Source organism: Microcaecilia unicolor, chromosome 5, assembly GCF_901765095.1.
Source record: "Microcaecilia unicolor chromosome 5, aMicUni1.1, whole genome shotgun sequence".
NCBI lineage: Eukaryota > Metazoa > Chordata > Amphibia > Gymnophiona > Siphonopidae > Microcaecilia > Microcaecilia unicolor.
Genome location: NC_044035.1, coordinates 238,893,199 through 238,913,311, shown reverse-complemented (window position 1 = coordinate 238,913,311; position 20,113 = coordinate 238,893,199). Strand labels below are relative to the sequence as shown.

The window sequence follows — 20,113 nt, the reverse complement described above, 5'->3', positions numbered from 1 at the left end:
ATTCTTTAAAAATTGCATCAGTTAAGCCATTAATAAAGAATGAGAGGCTTGATGATTCTAAGGCTGATAATTTTAGGCCTATTTCCTCTCTTCCATTTTTAGCAAAGGTAATTGAAAAGGTCACTTTATCTCAACTGGTACATTTTTTGCATGAACATCAAAATCTTGATCAATACAAATTTGGCTTTAGGTGTAAGCATAATACCAAGAGCCCTGCTTACTAAGGGCTCCTTTCACTAAGTGGCAGTAAGCCCAAAGCGGGCTTACCGCTCGCTATACAGGAAGTACCACTGGGCTACCGCAGCATTCTGGCAGTACTTCCCACCCCTAGTACGCCGGCGCTATAAAAATGTTTTAATTTTTGTATCCAGCAATAATCGGGCAGTGCTGCACGCTGCCCGGTTACCGCTGGGTTAATGCAGAAGCCCTTACCACCACCCATTCTTAACGCCACCTCAATGGGTGGCAGTAAGGGCTCCCCCCCTGAAATGGCCGTGCAGCAAGTGTTTTACTTGCCTCCATTTCCTGCAGGAAGACAAGACTTCCCTTTAACCAGCTGTGGTAAAAGGGGGCCTCGGCTCATGTGTAAAACACACGCCAATGCCAGCACCGGACCCCTTTTGTCGCAGCTTGGTTAAAGGGGCACTAAGCCACACTATAGGCCCACTAACTTTTTAGCATGCGCTAATGATAGAGACACCCATTATATACCTATGGGTGTCTCTATCGTTAGCACGTACTAATTTTTAGCATGCGCTAAAAAGTTTGCGCATTACTTTCTATGACAGATATTATCAGGGCAGGTTTCAACAAAGGTGTTTCTTTCATATTAGTCTCATTGGATATCTCTGCTGCATTTGACTCAGTTAGCTATGCACTGTTGTTGCAATGTTTGCATTTAATTGATATTATTGGCATTGTTGGAAATTGGTTTTCATCTTTTCTAAAACAGCGCAAGTTTTGCATTGTACAAGGATTAGAGAGATCAGAGATTATAGATTTAACAACAGGTGTTCCTCAAGGTTCTGCTTTTCAGCAATTTTTAAAAATATTTTTCTTCTTTTATGTGCCCTTTTGAAGGATTTGGGTCTTCATTATTTGATTTATGCAGATGATACTCAATTCGTTTTTAAATCTGAAAATTCTATGATAGAAAGTACTCGGTTTTTATGTCTTTATTTGAGGTCTATAAATCAATGGGTGAGAGCTAATTGACTTAGTTTAAATATGTCCAAGACCCAAGTTATTCTGATGCCTCGTTTTCCATGGTTGATGCCCCGAAGTCCTTTTGTATTGCTAGAGTTGAGATAACTTTTAGCAGAACCATTTGGTTGAACAGTTAGTATGCACATTAGGAGCAATGTAATGATCAAAGCAGCATGCAGAGAACCAGGGAAGCCTGGTTCAAATCTCTGAGTGGGTTCTTCTGATCTTGAGCAAGTCACTTTGGGGCCCTTTTACTAAGCTACGTTAGGTGCTAATGCGCACCTAAGGGTCCTATTACTATGCTGCGGTAAAAAGGGCCCTGTACTAACGGTGGGAGGCTGTTTTTGCTGCGCGCTGCGGCCCTTTTTGCTGCAGCCGGTAAAAAGGCTGAAAATGGCACACGTTGGGGCTGGAACTACCACCGGCACCAGCGTTGGGCCAATGGTAGCTCCAAACTGGTGTATGGTAAGTCCACGTTGGGCCTACCGCCCCATTGTTAAAGGGCCCCTGATGTAGCTTACAATGGTGCACTGCAGGACCTACTCAGACACCCTGTGGTAACTGCCAAATGTGCACACACTAAAAATTTTGTATAAGGGGCATGTCAGGGGCAGAGAGTGGGTATTCCTGTGGTAATCAGTTAGGGCAGCTACATTAGTATGTGCTAACTGGTTAGTGAATAGATAACACATGAGCCCTCATTACCTACAAATTGTGTGGTGGTAAGTGCTTGTGCAATAAATTTTTTTAATGGCCATGTGTTAATGGCAACATTAGCACATGGCCATTAATTTTTTAAAAAAGCCATTTTTTTGGCTGCCGTACAAATGGCCTTAGCACACAAGAAAGACCAGAGTCAAGGCGCACTAAGACTACTTTTTACCGCAGCTTAGTAAAAGTGCCTCTTAACCCTCCATTGCCTCAGACACAAATTTAGATTGAAAGCCTTTCAGAGACAGGAAATACCTATTGTACCCTAATGTAATTCACCTTGAGCTAGAACTGAAAATGTGTGAGCTAAATGAAAAGCCCTTCCCTTCTAGAGGTGCTGGTAATGGATGGCTGCAGAGACCCATATGTGTTTGGACTGGATTTTAGATGTAGTTTATTTGCGTTTCAAAACCTGTGCTGATGGTGAGCTGCAACATAGGTTCAGTAGATACAGTAAGTCCCCTGCCCCAGAGAGTTTACAATCTAAAGGGGTCTTTTACTGAGTCATGGTAGTGTTTTTAGCTCACAGTAGAAATCAGGTTTGGCGTCTCAGCGTTTACCTCCAGCTGATTTCTACTGTGAGCTAAAAATGCTACCAGGTCTTAGTAAAAGACTCCCTAAGTTGTTACCTGAGGCAGTGGAAAGTGAAGTAATTTGCCCAAGGTCACAAGGAGCATCAGTGAGGAGAAACGGAATTTGAACACCAGCTTCCCTGGTTTTCCGGCTTCTGGTCTAACCACTGGATCATTCCTTGCTCCATTTATTAGTGGTTGACAGTAGAAAGGATCTCATTGACACAGTCTATTGAATGGATTACCAACTCTTTTAAAATATTTTTAAACTCTGTAAACAAAAAAAATCACTTACAGTATGCCCTCTATTGTACATCAAAGAATAAGTCTAGAAGGTGATTTTATATTTCATTTTTATATATTTTTTTCAGGTGACAATCCTGCTTATAATCGAACGAGAAAAACGCCCAAGTTCCGACCTAAATCGGGAGATGGGCGTCTTTCTCACAAAAACAAATAAAGCGGTATAATCGAAAGCCGAACTTTGGACGCTTTCAACTGCACTCCGTCGCGGATGCGGACAAAGTGGACGGGGGCGTGTCGGAGGCGTGGTGAAGGCGGAACTGGGGCGTGGTTATCACCCGAACAGAGATGGGCGCCTTTCGCCGATAATGGATGCGTTTGTAGCTAGAATTTAGGGCACTTTTCCTGGACCCTGTTTTTTCACGAATAAGGCCCCAAAAAGTGCCCTAAATGACCAGATGACCCCCAGAGGGAGTCGGGGATGACCTCCCCTGACTCCCCCAGTGGTCACTAACCCCCTCCCACCACAAAAAATGATGTTTCACAACTTTTTATTTTCACCCTCAAATGTCATACCCTCCTCCCAAGCAGCAGTATGCAGGTCCCTGGAGCAGTTGTTAGGGGGTGCAGTGGACGTCAGGCAGGTGGACCCAGGCCCATCCCCCCCCCCTACCTGTTACAATTGTGCTGCTTAATGCTTAGTCGTCCAACCCCCCCAAACCCACTGTACCCACATGTAGGTGCCCCCCTTCACCCCTTAGGGCTATAGTAATGGTGTAGACTTGTGGGCAGTGGGTTTTGAGGGGGATTTGGGGGGGCTCAACACCCAAGGGAAGGGTGCTGTGCACCTGGGAGCTCTTTTACCTTTTTTTTGTTTTTGTAAAAGTGCCCCCTAGGGTGCCCGGTTGGTGTCCTGGCATGTGAGGGGGACCAGTGCACTATGAATCCTGGCCCCTCCCACGAACAAATGCCTTGGATGTATTCGTTTTTGAGCTGGGCGATTTCATTTTCCATTATCGCTGAAAAGCAAAAACGCCCAACTCACACCTTGGCGAATAAAACATGGGCGTCTATTTTTTTGGAAAATACGGTTCACTCCGCCCCTTCACGGACCCGTTCTCGGAGATTAACGCCCATGGAGATAGGCGTTTCTGTTCGATTATGCCCCTCAACATCTACAACCATGAATCAAACCTGTCTTTTGCATCACATAATTCCACTTCCAATGAATTTTACACCACCCAGTTACAATCCATGCCATATCTACAACAGAGAGATATCTAGAACAAAAAAAAATTCTACTCATCATTACTATATAGCCCTCATACTAATACTTTAGTCTTTTTATCTCCACGATTCCTCTTCCATCCTCACCTTACAAGTATGTTTCCCCTTTGGTTAAGAAAATATAAAACTCAGCTTCATTCAGGTATCATCCAATGTCAAGATAAAGCACCTATGAATAAGACACTGGTATTTATTGTTATTTAACTCACACCTTTTTCAGTTGTAGCTCAAGGCAAGCTACCTTCAGGTACAATAGGTAGGTCACTGTCCCTAGAGGGCTTACAATATAATTCTGCACCTGAAGCAATGGAAGGTTAGTGACTTGCCCAAAACAACAAAAAGCAGCAGTGAGATTTGACTAAATATTCCTCTCAGCCAGGGCCTAAGACCATTACTTTCGCAGTACTTTCAGCTATTATCACAAAAAGCAGAAAATGATAGCTTTGTTAAGCATATGTGTTGGGAATACTAGTGTACGAGCCTTCCACAAAGGGTCTGTTCCTGTAACTTTGCTTTGATGTTCAACATTCTTCTCATTTGGAGTTCTCTCAGTTTCTAAATATTCACTCATATTACTGAGAACCCAGGTATAAATGAGCATAGAAAGATATCCCCTACACAGCATGAACTAAGCATTGTGTCCTTGCATTCTATGCCTAGCTTCCTCACAGGGATTATTTTCCTTTTCAGAAAAGTAGTACTAAAGTTTTGCCCAAGCATCAAGAGTCCATCTCATCTCGCCTGAAGCTGAACACTTCCCATAGGGAACCCTCCCCCAGGAAGCAGCTGCTATCCCAAATCGATCTGCAGAATTACTATAGTCTTAGTCATGGCTCCTTTGCCAGGGCTGAAAACGAAGAGGATGAGGAAGAAGACGAGGAAGAAATAGCTATTACAAGAGAACTGCAAAGCCCTGTACCCAAGATAAGCTTAGAAGTGTGCAAGCTTGCTAATGGCAGAACTACAACCTCCTTAAGACAAATGCCCCAACGCAGATGCATACAGTTGAGGGAGAGGAAAGCCACTCAGATGCTGGCTATTGTTCTTGGTAAGTAAGAGCTAATGTCAAGCAGCTGTGCAGAATGGATAAGGAATTTTGGTCTTTTTCTGCTGCCCTTGACTATATTATTATGCTACTATGTTGTGCTTGTGTAATCACAAAGCATTAAAGATATTGTATTACCAAAGTCAACTTTGGGAATTATAATTGCAGTAGTTTTTATTCTGGAACAAAGCTAGATGTGGGCTTTTTTTCATTTCCTCAATGTAATCCATCTGACTGTGTTGTACTAATCTGTGAAGTATTAATAACTCAGATCCTGCTCTGCCTCAGCTGGTTCACCAATATCATATTGATTTTAGCTACATCTTCTATTTTGAAAACAAGATCACCCTTTTATTTTGGCATGGAAAATCAGATGCATTTTGTCACTTTATTTTAGTAATGATTTTGCCAATAAGAAATGGACCCTGCTATTGAAAACAACTGGATGAATATTTTAAATTACTTATCCGTATAGCAGCAGCCACTATAAAGATAATTCCTTCATCCGCAATTTTCAGTACCACTGAAATTTTTCTCTGACCGCTTTGGCAATATTCGTGTGGAAAATAATTGTGTAATAGTTCATCTAGGTTCAAGTATGTGCTTCTTTTGGGCATCTTTTAAAAAGACACAAAGGCGTCTATGTGTCTTTTTAAAATAGACCCACAAGACCTGCAGAAATTGCTGCTAAAGTGAAGCCATGGACATTTACACCAGCAGATGCAAATGTTCTTTCATAAATTGTGATTGCCCACACTGCACCCAAAACCTGCCCCTGAGCATGCCAACACAAGAGTTGCATACAAGTATGCATATTTTTGTCACCACATGTCAGGGGCAGACTGAGAGTGGTCTGGACCCCCGGACAATGAGGACCATTTGCCCCCCCCCCCCTCGGTCCTGCTGCCTCCCCCCCACCCCCAGTCCTGCTGACCTTTTCCTTTAGTCCTGCAGTGCCGTCTGCCACTCCACTGACAGTAGAACTTCCCTCTGCCACAGCCTGCACTTGTGGAAGAAGGAAATGGTGTCAGAAGAGGGCATGCCATGGCAGACGGAAGTTCCAGTGTCAGCAGCAGATGGACGATTTAGCTGCCAGTGCCCCGCCCGCTTGTGAAGGGGGAGTTCAGGGATGGAGTCAGGAGCACAGGAGGGGGAGGAGATGGGGGTGACCCAGAGAGAAGGTTGTTGTATCGGGTATATGGGAGGGAAGCACTGGGACCCCCCACAGCCCTGGGCCCTCAGTCTCTGTCTGGTTGCCTGTTTGGTCAGTCCACCCCTGCCACATGTACTTTTACAAGGTGAATAATTTTATAAATGCTATTTTACATTCGTGTACTATCATATATGGGCAAAAGTGATTTTATGTTCAGCTATATGTATAGCAGCAATATTCAAATAGCTATCTGTATAACTATACAATTTAAGTCAGGACAGAAAGTTTGCTATATGAACTTAAACCGCTTAGTTTTACATATGGTGGATGGAAGGGGGAGAGGGGGCAGAAGTTGGATTGGGAGGAGAAACAGATGGTGAATAGAAGGCTGTATTGAGAGGGGAAACAGAGAGGGCAGAGGCTGGATGGAAGGGGGAGTGAAGGAGAGCAGATACTGGATGGAAGGGGAGGAGTGAAGGAGAGATGACGCTGGATGAATGGGGACAAGAAGGAGGGCAGACACAGGAAAGAAGGGGGAAAGAAAGAGGGCAGATGCTGGATAGAAGTGGGGAGAGAAAGAGAGCAGATGTAGCATGAAAGTGAGGGACAGATGCTGGATGGAAGTGGGAGAGAAGGAGGGAAGAGGGTGAGTAGGAGGGCAGACATTGGATAGAAGGGGAGAGAAGGAGGACATGCTGGATGGAAAGGGGAATAAAAAGAGGACAAACACTGGATGGAAGGGGGATAGAAAGAGGACACATGTTGGATGGAAGGAGGAGATAAAGAGGGTATGCTGGATGAAAGGGGGGAGAGAAAAAGGACACGCTGGATGGAAAGGGGAGAGAAAGAGGACAGACAATAGATAGAAAGAGGAGAGAGAGGGAGCAAATGCTGGATAGAAGGGCGAGAGAAAGAGGGCAGATATTGAGTGGGAGAAAGAGGATAGAGTAGTGAGAGACAGGGGAATAAGAAGAAGTGGAATAAGAGAACTGGGGTGAGGGAAAGAGATGGAAAGCTGTAGGTAGACACAGTAAAAAGATGGAACTTGAAGGCTGGATAGTAAGAAAGAATTATATCTGTACAAAGGTAGAAAAATAAATTGAAGAAAACTGAAAGGAAATGAGAAGCGAGAAAACTGACAAATGGACAGGAAATCCTGACAAGAGAGTTAAAAGAAGACAAGGAAATCAGAAACCAGAGACTTAGAAAAATATTTAATTTTAGTTTAGGATAAAAGTAGTGTGGTACCTGTGTTAATAAACTTTAATATAAATATGAACTGGAAATAAGGTGATACCTTTTAATTGGACTAATTTTAATAGATTTTTGACTAATGTTTGGAGACCAAATTCTCCTTCCTCAGGACAGGATACCATGATAGCAATATACTATCATGACCTCAGGAAGGAGGGTTTGGCCTCTGAAAGCTAATTGAAAGATGTATTCAGTCCAATAAAATGGTATCATCATATTTTCCATTTTTTTGCTTTATTTGCATTTATTAATTTGTAATGTAATGATTGGAAAATATCAGTTTTTGAAATTTATGTATGCTGTCTTTATATTTTGCACAGTACAGACAGAGATGCATCTTTCTCTGGTGTTCAATGTATACAGAGAGGGGCATAATCGAACGCGAACGCCTATCTCCATGGGCGTCTATGTCCGAAAACGGGTATGTGAAGAGGCGGGACAGACCGTATTTTCGAAAAAATGGACGTTTTTCAGCTGGGCGTTTGTTTTTTTTAGTGATAATGGAAAATAAAAACGCACAGCTCAAAAACGTCCCAATCCGAGCTATTTGGTCGTGGGAGGGGCCACGATTCATAGTACACTCGCCCCCCTGACATGCCAGGACACCAACTGGGCACCCTAAAGGTCAGTGCAGTGGACTTCAGACAACGCTGCCACATGCAAAGCTCCCTTACCACGGGTACTGAGCACCCAACCCCCCTCCCCCAAAACACACTACCCACAAATGTACAACACTACCATAGCTCTTAGGGGTGAAGGGGGCACCTACATGTGGGTACAGTGGGTTTTGCAGGCCTCCCATTTACCAGCACAAGTGTTACAGGTAGGGGGGATGGGCCTGGGTCCACCTGGCTGAAGTGCACTGCGGTACCCACTAAAAGTGCTCCAGGGACCTGCATACACACAGGCCTCTAAGACTTGTTGCTGCTATATAACCTTGGCACACCAGTTGACACCTGAAGACTAATCTCTCCGAAAACGTCCTTTATTGGAATAAGCACGCTTACTCACAGTTAACTGCAGATCAGAGGTTGTGCCCCACTGGCAAAGAGTCTCCCTGGTACTGAGATTAGCAGTAGGTCAGAGCTGGCAGAATGGTGTACAATGCCCTCTTTCAGCCACATTCAAGGGAAGAACTAAGTTCTGTAATGTGGCTAACATGTGAAAGGGATCTAAAACTGGCTTACAAAAATGGCCACTACCTCATGTACTACCAGAAACAAAACAGGGCACACTCTGACCCAGTAAGCAGAGGGAAAAGCACCATGGGAGTACAGCCTACCAACTACCAACATCGTGAGCATTTGCTACAAACTAGTGGAATCACGGAGCCCAATATCCTACACTCACCACAATGCATTGCTGATGTGACTCTGCAGTGCGCATAACAGAAAAGGTGTCACACTCACCCAAGAGCCACATCAGAACCAGGGAAAGGCTGTCACAGGATAGAACACATTCTGCTGTCATGGAGGTGGGTACGGCATTTAAGGCTGGCATAGAGGCTGGAAAAAAAGTTTTTAAAGTGGGGTGTTTTTGATGGGAGGGGGTTAGTGACCACTGGGGGAGTCCGGGGAGGTCATCCCCGATTCCCTCCAGTGGTCATCTGGTCAGTTGGGGCACTTTTTTGGGACCTGTTCGTGAAAAAAAGGGTAAAAAAAAAGTGACCCAAAATCGCGGTAAAAACGCCTTTTTTTTCTATTATCCGCTAAAGACGCCCATCTCTCCTCGGCCGATAACCATGCCCCAGTTCCGCCTTCACCACGCCTCTGACACGCCCCCGTCAGAGGGGGGGCCCAGTGCTGGCAGCAGGGCGGCATATGGAATCGCCACCTCTGCCGCCTTTTGGAAAATGGAAAAAGAAAGTAAACTTGGAAAAGGGGGTGGAAGAATGAAGGGGGAGTTGCCACCTCAGTTAGCCTAATAGTAAGGTCACCACTGGGCTGGTAAGAATGCACATGCCTAAATGTAAATACATGATGTTATGGGATTACACTAGAACAGGCTCTCATCATATGGCATCAGAGCACAAAAAGGAGGCACCCACTTAGATAATTGCCCCTATCTAGTTGGGGAGAGGGTAACTCTATAAGCGGGTGCCTCCTTTTAGATGGCCTAATGGCACACAGTGAGAGCTTATTCTATAATGGCATCTGGGTGCCCAGATTCCATTACAAAGTACTAATGTAACCCAGTACATTTAGATGTCCTCAGTTACACCAGCCATAGCCTTGATGTAACTGCAGGTGTCCAAATGCAGCACAGGTGCATGTAACAAAGTATTCTGTGCATTTAGTCTATACCTGAAAGCACCACCCATGCCCCTCCCATGACTCATCAATGTGAATGCCCCTCTTGCATTTACTATACCACTTACGGATGCCCATTACCATTGAATACACAAAAGTGACAGTATCCTGTACACCTAAGTGCTTAATTACAATGTAAATGCGGTTGCCTTGGTATAGAATTGCCTTTCTAATGGCTGTCAAGATAAAACAGAATATAAATCTTTTACATGAATAAATATATTTAAAATCAGTGCTTATCTGGATAGCAGCGCTGAATATATATGCTGCAGCCAGCATTTTAAACAAATCTCACAGCAGTGTTTAAAAACTAATTTAAGCAAATCTTGTTATCAAACAATCAAAGGCCAGCTCCAAATCCTTTCCTGATGCAGTGCATGTTCTCAGCCTCCTTTTCTCTCATTTTGTGTCTCTGGGAGGAAAGATCGTTTAGTAAACTAGATCAGAATGAATGTTTACAATTTGGAAACAGAGAGACTCAAATTAAAATGTATTTTGCCATGCTGACCTACAGCCTTATTTTCGAAAGTGATGGGCGCCCAGATTTCGACCCAAAGCGGGAGATAGGCGCCCATCTCGCAAAGGCGCCCAAATCGGTATAATCGAAAGCCAATTTTGGGTGTCTTCAACTGCAATCTGTCGCAGAAATGGGCAAAGTTGACGGGGCGTGTCGGAGGCGTGGTGAAGGCGGGACTGGGGCATGTTTATTGGCCGAGGAGAGATGGGTGCCTTCGGCCGATAATCAAAAAAAGAAAGGCATTTTTAGTGCAAATTTGGGTAATTTTTATTGGACCCATTTTTTTCACGAACAAGTCCCAAAAAAGTGCCCTAAATGACCACATGGCCACCGAAGGGAATCGGGGATGATCACCCCTGACTCCCCCAGTGGTCACTAACCCCCTCCCAGTATTAAAAAAACAACTTTAACAACTTTTTTTCCAGCCTGTATGCCAGCCTCAAATGCCATACCCAGCTCCATCACAGCAGTATGCAGGTCCCTGGAGCAGTTAGTGGGTGCAGTGGACTTCACCCAGGTGGACCCAGCCCATCTCCCCCTACCTGTTACACTTGTGGTGGTAAATGGGAGCCCTCCAAACTGCCCCCAAAACCCACTGTACCCACATATAGGTGCCCCCCCTTCAGCCATAAGTGCTATGGTAATGGTGTAGTGTTGTGGGCAGTGGGTTTTGGGGGGGATTTGAGGGGCTCAGCACCCAAGGGATGGGAGCTATGGACTTGGGAGGTATTTGATTTTTTTCTAATTGTTACAAGTGCCCCCTGGGGTGTCCGGTTGGTGTCCTGGCATGTGAGGGGGACCAGTGCACTACGAATCCTGGCCCCTCCCATGACCCAATGCCTTGGATTTGTTCGTTTTTGAGCTGGGCGCCTTCAGTTTCCATTTTCGCTGAAAAACGAAACCGCCCAGCTCAAATCCGATGCGTTTGCCGGGCACAAACCGTATTATCGAAAAAAAAGATGGGCGCCCATTTTTTCGAAAATACGGTCTGTCCCGCCCCTTCACGTACCCATTCTCGGACATAGACGCCCATGGAGATGGGGGTTCGCGGTCGATTATGCCCCTCCTAGTGTACCAGATCCTCCGAGTGGGCATCCCAGAATTTTTGTCACAGTATTCAGTGCATTATATTTCAGCTAGGACTCTCTGGTCTGCTCAAGAGCATTTGCCGGTAGTGCCATCCTTTCGCCATATCTCCCAAGTGACTCCAAGGAATTCATCATTTAATGCAACAGGTCCTGAGTTCTGGAATCAGCTTCCAGTATTTTTGCATGCTGAGTCTTCATTGCCTTCCTTTAAGAAGTAGCTGAAAACACATTTTTTTAGGGAAGCATTTAATACTAATCTTTAATTTGCATTCTTCACGTGTTTAGCTAGGTCGGCTAGCATGGTGCTATGGGCTGGGGTCTGGAGGCATGATAAGCAGGCAATACTTTTTTCTTTTCTGTTCTATCATATTATTGGCATTCCTTTCAAATGTTGTGTTTTATGGTATGTATTTATTTTTGCACTCCACCTTGATGGATGTTTGTTCTTTGGGAGACTAATCAAATTTAATATACCTGAACATGAACTACCTTTTTTCAAATAGTGAAGAGATTGTTTGCATGAGAGATTGTCTTGCTGTGCAGTTGCTGACAAGACTATTAATAATTTTTTTACGGACACCAGAAACAATATACACCATAGTTGCATCCGATAGACTCCTGAGGCAGGCCTTTTGGCTAAAACACTGGCCCATGTTGAGTCTGTGGATGCAAATAAAGGGCCAGTGGCGTTCCTAGGGGGGGCGGGGGGGGCGGTCCACTCCGGGTGCACGCCGCTGGGGGAGTGCCGCGCGCGCCTGTCCGTTGTTCGTTCCATGCTCCCTCTGCCCCGGAACAGGTTACTTCCTGTTCCGGGGCAGAGCGGGAGCATGGAACAAACGAAGGACAGGCACGCACGGCACCCCCCCAGCGGCGTGCACCCGAGGGGGGTCTTTCGCGGGAGGATGTCCTTTCGCTGTGGGGGTTGTGCTGCACCCGGGGGGCGGGGCGCATCGGCGATCCGCCCCGGGTGTCAGCCCCCCTAGGAACGCCACTGTAAAGGGCTCTAATTTTGAGTATCATCCATGTGATCTTTGTCTCCTTCTCTGTGGGTATGTGTTATCTGTGGTTCCCACTCATTTCCTTTTGGGCTCTGCTCCTGCCCTATGACCAAACTGATTTCAAAATCAAAATGTGGTGCATTTTCATAGACTAAATAATCTCAGTCACCACTGAATCAGTTACACAAGCGACTCATAGATTCGCCAACACCCACTGCAAACTAGACATATGTCCCAGTCATCTACTTAAATCCGCCCCCAGCCGATTGATAGAAGACTTCACATCTCACCTAAACTTCACGCTACAACAAGGTTCCTTCCCCGAGGAATATGGTAACATCCTACTTACCCCAATACCAAAAGACAATAAGAAAAAAAAAACAATCTCACCAACTACCGCCCAGTTGCGTCCATCCCTCTAGTAGTAAAATTGATGGAGAGCTTGGTGACCAAACAGCTTACAGAATACCTGGACAAGTACTCAATACTACATGACTCACAATCAGGATTCCGTTCCCACCATAGTACCGAAACTGTCCTAGTCACTCTCCTGGCCAAATTCAAACAGGAAATAGCCATAGGTAAAATCATACTTCTCCAATTCGACATGTCAAGCACATTTGACATGGTAAATCATAATATACTACTAAGACTCCTTGGCCACTTCGTGATTGTTGGAAACGTACTCAAGTGGATCAAGGGCTTTCTAACCACCAGAACATACCAAGTATCAAATTCAAACATATCACCACCGTGGAAAGCAACCTGTGGAGTACCTCAAGGATCACCATTATCACCAATACTCTTCAGCATGATGATGATCCCACTGGCAAAGTCCTTATCCAATCAAGGTCTTAACCCATTCATCTATGCAGATGATGTTACAATCTACATTCCCTTCAGACATGACTTGACTGAAATAACCAATGAAATCAATGATAGCCTGAACATCATGGACTCTTGGGCATTCTCATTCCAACTGAAACTGAACACTGAAAAAACACAGTGCCTTATCCTCTCATCTCAACAAACAACTACAAACCCGCAACCATAAATACCCTAGGACACACACTCCCTATTTCAGAGAACCTAAAAATACTCTGAGTCACAATCGACTGTAACCTCACTCTCAAGAGCCAAGTAAAAACCGTAATAAAGAAAATGTTCTACTCAATGTGGAAACTCAAACAAATAAAACCTTTCTTCCCGAGGGATACCTTTCGTAAACTAATACAATCAATGGTCCTAAGCCATGCAGATTACTGCAACGGAATCTATGCGGGATGTAAAGAACAACTCATAAAAGAACTCCAGGCCACCCAAAACACAGCAGCCAGACTGATAAATGGTAAAACATGATACGAAAGCACTAAACCCCTACAAGAAAAGCTGCACTGGCTCCCAATCAAAGAACGGATCATCTTCAAAATCTGCACTTTGGTCCACAAAATCATCTATGGTGCAGTCCCAGGATACATGATAGACCTCATAGATCTACCAACTAGAAACAGACTCAGATCAGCTCAATCATACCTAAACCTACATTATCCAAACTGCAAAGGGCTAAAATACAAAACAACTTTTGCATCTAGCTTCTCCTACATAAGCACACAACTATGGAATGGACTCCCATATGCAGTGAAAACAATACATGACCACCTAAACTTCAGGAAATCATTAAAAACCCACCTCTTCAAAAAATCTTATCCCACCGATCCAACATAAATCTTCACACCCAGCAACACATCATAATCAATGATCGTACTGGACAATTTACTTTCCTCTTTCCCCTCGACCTCATGATGCTTGATTCACTTCTACCTCATTTGACCACAACACAATCTTGTATTTCTTATCAACCAAAATGGCAAACACCTTTACGGTACTTTGTAAGCCACATTGATCCTGCAAATAGGTGGGAAAATGTGGGGTATAAATGTAACAAATAAATAAATACCACATTTATGTTATTTACAAACTGCTATCTTGTTGGCTTCCTTTCTACTATTGAATGTTTTGATTATGGGAGCTGATGTATTAAAAGTCTTCTCTTTGTATTTATGGGAAACATGCATGGTAAATAGGACTGCTTCATCTTGAAGCCCACCCGAAAGTCTTGAGGAAATGATGGCATCAGGTACTATGCAGGATAGATTTTGTTTCTGACAAATGACTTTGTCTGGGTAAGAAAAATGACCAAGAAAAATTAAGCATGTTTCTTGTGAATACATAGGACCTTAGGTACTGTTTTACCTATAGATTCAAAGCGATTTAACCGGCCAGAAACAGCTCCTGTCCAGTTAAATCATGTTTGGAGCTAAGCGCTAATTTTCAGTGGCACTTAACCAGTAAGTGCTTCTGAAAATAATGTGTTAGTGCCAAACTGAAAACTGGCTATTTGAGGAGCATTCCAGGGGCGGAGTCAGTTAATTGCTAATATTCAGTCCTATCTTTATGTGGTGCCCCATAGCCAGTTAAGTGCTGAGTATTGCCCTTCACCGGCTATGCGTTAGCCCGCTTTGTAAACCCAGAAATTGAATGCAAGTGCCCTAATATGTCCGGCATTGAATTTCCAGGTTTAACACCACCGGCGGTTAGCAAAACACTGATCACCACTAGCTGAATTTTGGGCCCAAAGGGGGCAATTCTATAACAAAGTGCCCATGTGGCGCCTATTCTATAAACGAAAGTAGGTGCCTACTTCCCTTTATAGAATACTAGCATAGCAGGTAAAATATGCAGCTATAGGTTAAGCATGAGTACTTATACCAGCTAATGTATGCTTATGCCTTAATTGCTGAAATACGCATATAAATTATAGCATTCTATATTTTACACCAGGGGTGGACAGACAATGATCTGGGCCCCCGGGCAAAAAGGGTCATTGGGCTCCTGCTGCTGCCCCCCCCCCCCTTTATTTCCAGCACACCCTGTACCCAACAGCCCCCCGGGCATACCATAAAGAGCCCTGGTGGTCTAGTGGCCTCTTCGGGGGGTAGGAAAGAACCCCACTCTTTCCTGTTCACAGCCACCGATGCTTTAGCTGGCACCGCCACTTCTTCTTAATGGCTGCCGAGACTTCCTGCAGCAGTCTTGTGGGTCTCGGCAGTCTTGGCAGCCATTTTGAAGATGCAGCGGTGCCAGACAGAGCAGCACAGTGAGCAGGAAAAAGTGGGGTTCTTTCCTGCCCCCAAAGAGGCCACTAGACACCAGGACCCTTTAAGGTAGGCCCAGGGAGGGCCCACTGAGGCTCAGGGGGCTGAAGTGTGCAGGGGGGAGGAGAGAGAGAAGCACTGGGCCCCCCAGACCCTCTGAGACTTTGGGCACTGCCCAGTTGCCCATATGGGGGGGGGGGCAGCATCTCTAACTCTGCTCTGCGGCACACAAGAGCAGGAGAGACCAATCAGCCATCTGAGTCATGCCAATGCTGGGCAGCCCACCCCCCCCCCTTGGAGGCCAGGCCCTGGGGAATTTTGCTCCACCAATCCCCCCCCCCCCCCCCTCTCAGCTGCCCTGTTTATACATTCTTCACCAATTTAACTACCATTTTTTAAAGACATGTACTACAGGTGCATCAGTGATCTCCCTTACTGGATTATTCTAGCAGCTAACTTTACTGCAAAGAACACATCTGTGTCATTAGAGTAAATATACCTTGACTCTAATGTGAATTTATTTTATGTCCCTAGTTTGATTACCTAATCAAGCCTGGAAAGTCTTTTACAGTAGCTAAACTTACATTGAGTTTGTGCCATGGAAGCCCACTTGAATCGCTTACATTAGGATATGCTGTTATTTTCTGTTAACAGAGCAGCCACTATTATATTGTATAATAGTTTAAGAAAAACTATCATTATTAAGCCAGGCTGAGAAACTCAACGCCCTACATATTTAAGAGGGAACATGATTATAATGATGAGCATGTCTCTATAAATCATTAATGTGAGAAACAAAATGCACATAAAATTAAAACAATCAAACAATAATAAAATCTCATTAATTACAATAACCAGACACACAAACACACACACACACAGTTTGCAGCAGCTAATGGCTCATAACATATTAGTACAGATAGTCAATAAACTACATCATTGGAACAGGCTTCTCAACTCTCCCAGAAACAGGCACAATTTAACCTTCTTTCTAAAAATAATAATAATTTGATTTCTCTCATATATCCATAGACAAGGTATTTCAAAGGGCTGGGGCTGCTACAATATAGTCTCCTGGCCTATTTGCTGTCTTCCTTGTGAGCTAGAAAGATGTAACCCAGCTTGATTTGACCTGAACTCTCTAGTTGGTACATCAAGGTAATCAAGCACACCCCTTGCAATAGCCTAAAGGAAGGGTTAGAATATTGAATTTAAACTGTTCTATCACAGCTCGGTGTAAGAATTATCCTAACATGTTACCTGACACTATTGGTTATAAAATTACAAGTGTCATCACATATTTTGCATAAACTAAGTAGATCAAAGTGAGATAATTTTCTGTTTTGTCTTTTTGGGGGGATTCCCCCACTTTCAGGTGTTTTTCTAATCTGCTGGCTGCCTTTCTTTCTGACCCATATCTTGAATACACACTGCAAGACTTGTCACGTGCCCCCGCAGCTCTACAGTGCCGCCACATGGTTGGGTTATGTCAATAGCGCTCTCAACCCTGTGATCTACACCACATTCAACACTGAGTTCCGTAAAGCCTTCCTGAAGATCCTCAGCTGCTGACTTCAGATTGGTGGAGAGAGAAGAAGAGAGTGCAACATTTACAAAAGTGATAGCTAAGAGAGGCAGAGCAAGGAGCTGCTGCAGGACCCCAGTTCTCTGCTGCTGGCAGGATAAAAGCTATATTAAAGTGTAGTGGTGGCATGGTAGGGGGTGGGGTTGCATCCTTCGTAACTTCCCAATCCCACAGAACAAATTAAGGCAGAGAAATGAGCATACCTTGGAACATCCATTTATCTTCTGAACAATGAAACAAAACTGCAATAAAAAAAATCTGCAAAAACATAATTTTGTGACACATTTATACTGCTACAGTAATTACATATGAGGCAGATAATCCGAGTACATGGTGACATGCATAGCAAATACTGGAACACAGTAAAAGACTATGAACTGAATAATGGATTTCCCTGTAAACGGGAGAACAGGAAGAGGAGAACTTGAATACCCTATACTGAATTTCACTTTGGACACCAGGGTGTTTGTTACACAATATCAGTTAGATTTACTAATGTGCACTACTGTTTTAGCATGCATTGGCATGGTTAACACATGTTAATATGAAAGTCCCATTTTATGCAATGGTATCTACAATAGTTCCTAGTAACATACATTAATTGCATAAGAACATGCTAGCACAGTAGCACATGTTAGTAACTCTAGATGCCACCACCAGTATTTTCAGATGAGGCAAAAATAAGTAACCCCCTAAAGTTTCTTGCTGTTTTCTTAGCAACCGCTTGGAATTTCAATGCAAAATATTAGTGCTTTATTTGCTGTTACAATCTACATTTATGTGCCAAGTGGAAGTTACAGACTTTTTAGCATGACCACCTAGCGATTTTCACACATTCAAAAATGTTTGCACTGTAAAGCTACCATTATTTGGGAAAAAAAAAAAGTTGGGTACCAGCTTACTGCTAATGATGTCACCGTGATGTAGATTTTTGTCTGGGGAGTAATGCTGGAGGCCTATCACATGCTCCACCCAAAGCTGCAAACAATTGCCAGACTCAAGGAAGCACTGCAGATGATCTGGGACAGCCTGCCACAGGGACCAATCGACAAGGCTGTTAAGAATTTCCCCAAAGCGACTGAAGGCCTGTATTAAAGCTGGGGGTGGACAGTTTGAGCATTCACAGTGACTGTGAAATTCTGACACATTGTTAATTGTATCATTTGAATGACCTTATTTTACTGTGGTTTAAGCACGAACATTTTTAATGTGCAAAAATCGTTAGCTAGTAATGCTAAAATGTCAGTAACATCAACATAGCTTTAAGATAATTAAATGTTGTTTAATAGTAATATGTAAGTATGATCCTATATAATAATTCTCACCACCAACATTCTAATGTGGGACTTGCCTGTGTCCGTGGCTCCTGGAGTTGCTGAGCTAGGCTCCGTAGACAGGATGATGTCACTCACAGCTGATTCCCAGGCAGGGGGAGGAGTAGGGAAACACGCATTTCCCTACTGCTCCCCCTGCCTGGGAATCAGCTGTCAGTGTGCCGCTCCCTGCCACTTCGGAGCAAGTGGCAGGGAGTGGCGCATCAAAAAACTACAAGCGCAGCACCACAGAACCCCCTCTTGGCGCATCACCCAAGCCCCCCCCCCCCGGCACATCAAACACCCCCCAAGCACATCAAACACCCCCTTCCCCCAACCCAAAGCACATCAACACCCCCCCCCCCCCCACATACACACACACTCTTGTCATGGTCTCCCTCCCTCCCAGATCCCCAAGTTTCACGGTCTCCCTCCCAGTTCCAGGATCCCCCCTCCCTCCCTCCCTCCCAGTTCCAGGATCCCCCCTCGCTCACAGTTCCAGGGTCATCGTGCCTCCCTTCCTCCCTCCCTCCCGTCCACTGCCTGCCCCCCTCCTTACAAATTTTTGAAGTCTCAGTTACCCAGTCGGGGTTAAGGCGGATGATGGCAGCAGCAGCAGCATCGGTAAACGGCGTACAGGCTTGGCCCATCTGTCTCTCAGCTCTGGTCCCACCCTTGCGGAAACAGGAAATGAGGGCGGGACCAGAGCTGAGACAGAGATGGCCCAAGCCTGTACGCCATTTACCGATGCTGCTGCTGCTGCTGCTGCCGCCACCATCGTCATCGTCGTCCACCGTAACCCCGACTGGGTAAGTGAGACTTCAAAAATTCGTAAGCAGGGGGGCTGGCAGTGGACGGGAGGGAGGAAGGAAGGGAGGCACGACGACCCTGGAACTGTGAGCAAAACAGTCCTCAACCTTCGGCATTCATTGCCTCAGAACCAAAGAGGGAAACAGTCAGGAAGCGAGTGTCAGAGAAACGTGGAGATGAGTTCAAAAAAGAAGGCAAAATTTATAGATGGAGGACTCAGGATGATGACGATGAAAACAACACTTGGAACGGAAACTCTACTCAGCAAATGTAGTTTCTTCCAAGTAATGGATGTGCAATAACCTTTTTTTCTTCTTTGATTTAATTCAACTAAATTTCTGCAGGATGGGGTATGGGGAGCAAGTTTTGCATTTTGTGCCCTGATCTATCAGTGTAATTTAATTCTGTTGTGGTATGAGATTACAGCCCAAAGAAGGTCAAAACATCTGTTGTATCTAATTATTATGGCATGATATGGTACCAGTAACAGTACTATGAATGCTTAGGATTAAAAAGCTGTTTCACCTCCAAAAAAAAAAAATGTTTTTAAACTGCTGCACACCAGATACAGGATGCTTGGAAATGTATTTGACTGAACATTGTGTATACTTTTTCTTAGAAAACTAAGGCATATTTTTAATCAAGCAAATACACTCAACAGGGAGGCGGAAAAAGAATAGGACATGAAATGTTTAATATTTCCCTGAATTTTTTCATGGGTTGGTATCTCACACACACAGCGAATCACTCTCTCACACAGCCTTGCTGTGTCTCTCTGTGTGTGACACAAGCAGACACAATCAATCGACATTGTCTTTCTCACACACACACACACACTCTGTCACAGTCTATCTCTCTCTCACACAC

General features: G+C 44.4%; 1 protein-coding gene across 1 annotated transcript in view; it reads left to right on the top strand.

The window, feature by feature from the left end:
- The window catches only part of DRD3 (dopamine receptor D3), a 58,984-nt gene extending 41,874 nt beyond the window's left edge, over positions 1–17,110 (top strand). Inside the window, exons 6-7 of the mRNA XM_030205029.1 lie at positions 4,710–5,067; positions 16,914–17,110. Of these exons, the coding sequence (XP_030060889.1) occupies positions 4,710–5,067; positions 16,914–17,110 (555 nt within the window). The remainder of the gene's footprint in view (positions 1–4,709; positions 5,068–16,913) is intronic.
- The last annotated feature ends 3,003 nt before the right edge of the window (positions 17,111–20,113 follow it).